The 6680-nt window shown below is 42.1% G+C and overlaps 1 protein-coding gene across 1 annotated transcript; it reads left to right on the plus strand.

Annotated features, from left to right (window-relative positions):
• Positions 1-2843: 2843 nt before the first annotated feature.
• On the plus strand, positions 2844-3776 carry LOC129541229 (olfactory receptor 2A12-like). Its single transcript, XM_055402987.2, has one exon. It carries the CDS (start codon positions 2844-2846, stop codon positions 3774-3776), a length of 933 nt encoding a protein of 310 aa, XP_055258962.2.
• The last annotated feature ends 2904 nt before the right edge of the window (positions 3777-6680 follow it).

The following is a 6680-nucleotide window of genomic DNA, read 5'->3' on the forward strand; positions in this document are numbered from 1 at the left end:
GAGATGATGTAAACAGGGAAGCCTGTTGTGCTGCAGTCCATAGGGTTGCAAAGAGTCAGACCCAACTGTGTAACTGAGCAGAAAAAATGCTAGATGTTAGTTTTACCATTTTTCCAATTATGTTAAATATTTAGACCCTAACTCCATTTGCCCCTTTTGTTGCTGTGTATTGTTGCCATAATCTCTAGACTTTTGTCTTAAATCTCACAAAACTTGATTATTGATTTACATTCATTATTACTTTATATTTACCCTTTCCTCGAGAGACTCTCCATTCCTTTTTGTATTTTTGTGTTTCTATCACTTTCGTTCTGCCTGAAGAACTCCCTTTAAATTATTTTACTTTTTATTTTTCTGAAAAAAATTTTATTTCACATTTAAATTTTTTTCAAAAACTTTTTCTGGAAATAAAAACCCTCAGTTCAATTCAGTCACTCTTTCACGTCCGACTCTTTGCAACCCCACGGACTGCAGCACGCGAGGCTTCCATGTCCATCACCAACTCCCAGAGGTTGCTCACTCATGTCCATTGAGTCAGTGATGCCATCCAACCATCTCATCCTCTGTTGTCCCCTTCTCCTCCTGCCTTCGATCTATCCCAGCATCAGGGTGTTTCCCAATGATTCAGCTCTTCGCTTCAGGTGGCCAAAGTATCAGAGTTTCAGCTTCAACATCAGTCCTTCCAATGAACACTCAGGACCGATCTCGTTTAGAATGGACTGGTTTAATCTCTTTGCAGTACAAGGGACTCTCAAGAGTCTTCTCCAACACCACAGTTCAAAAGCATCAATTCTTCAGTGCTTAGCTTTCTTTATAGTCCAACTCTCACATCCATACATGACTACTAGAAAAACCATAGCTTTGACTAGATGGACCTTTGTTGGCAAAGTAATTAATGTCTCTGCTTTTTAATATGCTGTCTAGGTTGGTCATAGCTTTTCTTCCAAGGAGCAAGCATCTTTTAATTTCATGGCTGCAGTCACCATCTACTGTGATTTTTGAGCCCAAGAAAACAAAATCTGTCACTGTTTCCATTTTATCCCCATCTATTTGTCATGAAGTGATGGGGCCAGGTGCATGATGTTAGTTTTATGAATGCTGAGTTTTAAACCGGCTTTTTCACTCTCCTCTTTCCAGCTGTGCTTCATCTATCCTGGCATTTCACATGATGTACTCTGCACAGAAGTTAAATAAGCAGGATGACAATATATACAATTTGACGTACTCCTTTCCCAACTTGGAACCAGTCTGTTGTTCCATGTCTGATTCTAACTGTTCCTTCTTGACCTGCATACAGATTTCTCAGGAGGCAGGTAAGGTGGTCCTCTTGAAGAATTTTCCACAGTTTGTTGTGATCCACATAGTCAAAGACTTTGGTGTAGTCAATAAAGCAGATTTTTTTTTTCTGGAACTCTTGTTTTTTTGATGATCCAGTGGATGTTTGCAATTTGAACTCTAGTTCCTCTGCCTTTTCTAAATCCATCTTCAACCTCTGGAGATTCTCAGTTTACATATGGCTGAAGCCTGGCTTGGAGAATTTTGAGCATTACTTTAGTATGCTCAAGAAGCATTACTTTAGAAGTCCACGGGGTTGCAAACAGTTGACACGACTGAGCGACTTTCCCTTTCAAAAGCTAGTTATTTTGTAAATATTTGTTAACTTAGGTTTCTTTGATGTCTTCTCGTGGTTAGATTCAGTCTTTGCTTTTTTGGTCTGAAACAACATATGTCATTGTTGGTTTTCACATATGGAGATATCAGGTGTCTATCCGCTCCTTATCGGTGTCATTAATTGTAATCACTCCGTTAAGATGTTGTCCAGTTTCTCCACTGATAGCTACCAGTTTTTACATTTGTAATTAATAATTACTTTATGGATAGATAGCTTGTAATTATGTGAAAGTCTGTTCCTTATCAAATTCATTCCCCATAGATTTAGCATCTGCATCAGTTCAATCATGAGAAGAGACAGAACATGCCAGTAATGTGAACAGGGAAAATTTACTATACAGAATTGTTAGCTAGTTAAAGGTCAATAGCTGCTAAAAGCCTTAAAAAAGAACTTGAAGAGATCCAGAAGTAGCAATTAAAAAAAGAAAAAGCAGCTACTGCCTTATGGCTAAAGAAGAGTACACAGGATTTAGGAGTTAGGATTTAGGAGTCCTTCCTTCCCCCTGCTCTTGACACCACTATCTTCCCTGATCAGAAAAAAAAAAAAAAAAGACTGAGCTCAGACTTTTTCAAAAAGGATGTGACTGCCACAGGATACAGTCTGCTACTGGGAGTAGGGGTGGAGCCATAGGCCAGAGCTCTCCTAAAAGTGACCACTGGGTAGGGAGAGTGTGTGTGGCCTACGTATGTGACTGTGGTTGGACACTACCAACCCACTGGCTCTCTAGTTGAGCAACTGAGGAAGGAGAATTGAAGCTTCAACCTCAGAGCCTCCCTCCTACCAGCATCACATTGCTAGGATTCTCTGTCCATGGAATTCTCCAGGCAAGAATACCGAAGTGGGTTACCATTCCTTTCTCCAGGGGCTCTTCCTGACCCAGGGATCAAACCCGGATCTCTTGCATTTCAGGCAGATAGTTTACCTCCTGAGCCAACAAGGAAGCCCTGCCCTCTATTGGTAATGCCTCTTATCATCAGTTGTCAAAGAGACAAATTTATAAGGTGAGGAGAGGCTTGTCACACATCCAGACAAATGATCTCTGCTTACATCTGCAGGTTTTGGGGTCTGGAGCAGATACTGTGTAAGTTGACTGTTACCTCCCTCCAAATCTTACTAAACTATCATATTTTAGGTGGTATTTAAATGCATATCATTCTCCTATAGGCCCATCATGTGGATGCCTCCAGGGCAGAACCAAACCTGGGTTTCTGAATTTATCCTCCTTGGCTTCTCCAGTGACCCCATGACCAACAGGATCCTCTTCAGTGTCTTCCTTCTTCTATACCTGAGCTCAGTCCTTGGCAATGGGCTCATCATCACCCTAATATACCTGGACATGCATCTCCACACTCCCATGTACTTCTTCCTCTGTATCCTCTCCCTGCTGGATATGAGTTATGTCACCACCACAGTGCCCCAGATGCTGGTACATCTTCTTTCTCGATCTCAGACCATCTCCTTTGCTGGTTGTTGGCTACAAATGTACATCTTTGGTGCCATGAGCCTGACTGAGTGCATTTTATTTGTCGTCATGGCCTTTGACCGGTATGTGGCCATCTGCTATCCACTGCGTTATACTGTCATCCTCAGCTGGGGCTTGTGCACACAGCTGTCGGCTGGGACCTGGGCCTGTGGTTTCTTTGTCTCTTTTATCCACACTTTTTTCACCATGAGGCTGCCATACTGTGGGCCCAACATGGTCAACCACTACTGTTGTGAAGGCCCTTCAGTACGCAGTTTGGCTTGCATGGATACCCACGTCATTGAAATGGTGGATTCAGTCATCAGTGTCTTGATGGTTGTTGCCCCACTCTCGCTTATTCTGGCCTCCTACATCCGTATTGCCCAAGCCATTCTCAAGATTAAGTCCATGCAGGCCCGCTGCAAGGCTTTCTCCACCTGTGCTTCCCACCTGACTGTGATCACATTCTTCTATGCTCCAGCCACCTACCTCTACATGAGGCCCAATTCAAGCTATTCCCCTGAGCAAGACAAGCATGTATCACTCTTCTATAATGTCTTCACTGCTCTGCTTAATCCTGTGGTCTACAGTCTGAGGAATAAGGACATGAAGAGGGCTTTTCTCAAAGTGATGGGGAGGTAGACTGGTCTGCTGAACTGGGAGACAGGAGGAGTCTGGGTTAAAGTCTTCATTGATGAGGAAAGGGACAGCATCTATAACATATGAAACCAATATTATACAATAGAACCAACACAGTACTTGGTCAGTGGAACAAATGTGGAACATGAAACCAAGGATGGCTGTCTTGATCATCATTCTACATTGTGGTACAGTTAGAAAAAACTCCATAATCTCATGGGATCACACAGTAAAAGTCCATTTATTTGTCACATTCCAATCAGTTGTAAGTAGACTATGACCTTTTGCCATTGGATTCTTGGATCCAGCCTGAAGGAGGAAGCCCTATCTGGAACACATCAGACTTATGAGAAAGAGAAAGGAACAATGGCTGAAATACATGATGACTCTTAAAGCTTCTGCTCAGAAGTAACACACATGTCAATGGACATGAGTTTGAGTAAACCAAGAGTTGGTGATGGACAGGGAGGCCTGGTGTACTGCAGTCCATGTGGTTGCAAAGAGTTGGACACCACTGAGTGACTGAATTGAACTGAACACACATCTCTTTGCTGACATCTTATTGACCAAAGCAAGTCCTATGTGTAGGCCTTCTGACAAAAGGGCAGGAAGTATTTTCTTCCCACAGAAAAGTAATGCAAGTCATGTGGCATGGGGATGGATATGTATTCCCTCTACAGTGAGAGAAGCAAATACTATGGGTGATAATGTAATCTATAATAGAGGCACTGGGACCAATAGTGTGCATGTAACTAACATGGAACATGGTACCTGAAAGTGATGTGGTATATGGACATAATAGAACGTCAAGTTGTAGGCAATCATAGTGGTACAGGAAAATAAATATGTGCAACCAACATTGAAAATTAAGCAAATGGTATATAGAGCCAATGTAACCCATGGACCTGACCTGATGCATGGAAGCAATATGGTTTATGGGACTGATACAGTGTACTCTACATCATCTTGTGGAGGAACAGAACTTGACATTAATTGACCTGGGTTCTAGTCCCAACCTTGCTAACTTGTTATGTGACTTTGGGCCATTTACTTCCTTTCTCTGGATCTCACTTTATTCATCTATAGAATGAGCACCTCAAATTGAAAGGTCTCTAAGACCTCTGTGTCTCCAAAATTCTATGTCACAGTAGGTGAAATGCATGAAATCAAATGCTGTAAACTAGTGTGTCTTCTGTGAACCATAGGGTGAATTAAAACACCATAGAAGAATTAAAGTTGTTACAGGTACAGCACATTATAAACAGTGCCTCTGATTCTTTCAAGGGACCTAAATGACATATGAGACTCTATAAGAACCCTGGCACAAGCCTTAGAGTTAGCATGAAAATCCAGCTTTCTTTCAGGCCTCATTGATGGCTCAGATGTCTTGTGGATGAGAGATGTAACAGGGCTGAGCTAAGCAGGGGATTAGGTAGGTGAGTACCGCAGCACCAATGGTGTGGCAAAGTTCCAGGCAACTTTTCCAGGAGGTTTCAGGCAGAAAGTGAAGGGTCCCATGGGCTGTTGGAGCATTCTCTCCATCTGGGGAGAGGTTAGGGAGCTATGTGTCTGGTAGAAGGGACTTAAAACTTTTGAGAACTTTCTGTTTCTGGCTTGGTGGGGAAGGGGGTTGCCTGGATACTGGGGAAGAGGTCTTACTGGCTCTTGGAGTTCCTTCCAGAAGGTGTGGAGTCAACTTTGTAGCTCTGCTACAACTAGAGTCAGGAATCAGGATAATGGAGAGGTGAGAGTCCTGTGGGTGAAGTGATGAGGTTTTGTCTGTCTCTCTACTTGGATAGATAGTAGCAGAGCTTGTAATTCAAGATGATAACAGATTTTATCTTAAAGATAGACAGCCTCTATTTTTAAGAACCTGGGATGCAGACCAGAGTAGAGGAGAGAGGGTGCCATAGTATATTCAGAAGAATGGCTTGGGACCACGGATGAGAGGGTTGGATTAAAGAGGAACATTTAGTGAAGTAGACCTAGGCATAATTTCTGAGGTACTAGACTCAAGGGTGGCAGCAAGTGGAGAAGTGCTGAAGTGACAAGGAAAGAAGCAAGAGCATGTGATGACTTGGGTGTGTAGGTAAAAAAGGGAGCAATCAAGGAAGCTATCAGGGTTTTAATCCAGCTTTACCAGTATCTCTGATTCCCTGTAGTTCACTGATGGGGGACATTAATTGTCAGTTGTCATCACCAATCCCTGGCACTGGTGACAGGGAGTCACAGCCTCGTCCTCATGGAATTTACAGTCCACAAACCAGCAGTTCTTAGGAAGTGTACAGCTACTAAGGGGTGGAGTTAAAAAAAATGTTGTTAATTAATTCTCTGTTAATTTGGTCTCTATGAGGATTTTTTTTAACTTTTTCCTGTTTCCTTGAACAAAGAAAACGGCAGAGTGGATCATAGCACCTGTCTGGTGGGACTCAGTTCATCTATTTGGGGGAAATATTTTGCTACTAGACTGAAATGTCAGGCTCTCCAATTCTTTTCCCTTTTGATCCATTTCTGCACTAATGATCTCAAAGTTTCTGCTTGGGCAGATTGGTAAACTACCACTTATCAGCTGTGTATTCTTGTGCAAGAAACTTAAGTTCCCCAACTCTGCTTTCTCTGTTTGCTGATCCCTATGCAAAAAATTTGCAAACTTGGATGGAATGAATATTTTCCAAAGGAGATATAGATTACCAAAATTAAAACTTTGAAAGATAGAAAGTTTTCACAGATTGATTTCCATAGGAAAATGCAAAAATGAGCAAAAACTACTAAGTAACTACACCACAAGATACAAAGATTGGTGGCAAGAAAGTGTGGGGAAAGGAGATATATGTGGATGGACTTCCTTAGAGTGGACACAGAATCTGTGTGTCCTGTGTGAATGTTCATGAAAGGCTATCAGCTTCA

The sequence above is a fragment of the Moschus berezovskii genome, chromosome 4 (assembly GCF_049115385.1).
Source record: "Moschus berezovskii isolate FMDL1 chromosome 4, NW_MosBer_1.0, whole genome shotgun sequence".
NCBI lineage: Eukaryota > Metazoa > Chordata > Mammalia > Artiodactyla > Moschidae > Moschus > Moschus berezovskii.

Excerpts from the sequence above, each read along its gene's own strand:
- LOC129541229 (XM_055402987.2), top strand. The coding sequence starts at position 2,844 with ATGTGGATGCCTCCAGGGCAGAACCAAACCTGGGTTTCTGAATTTATC.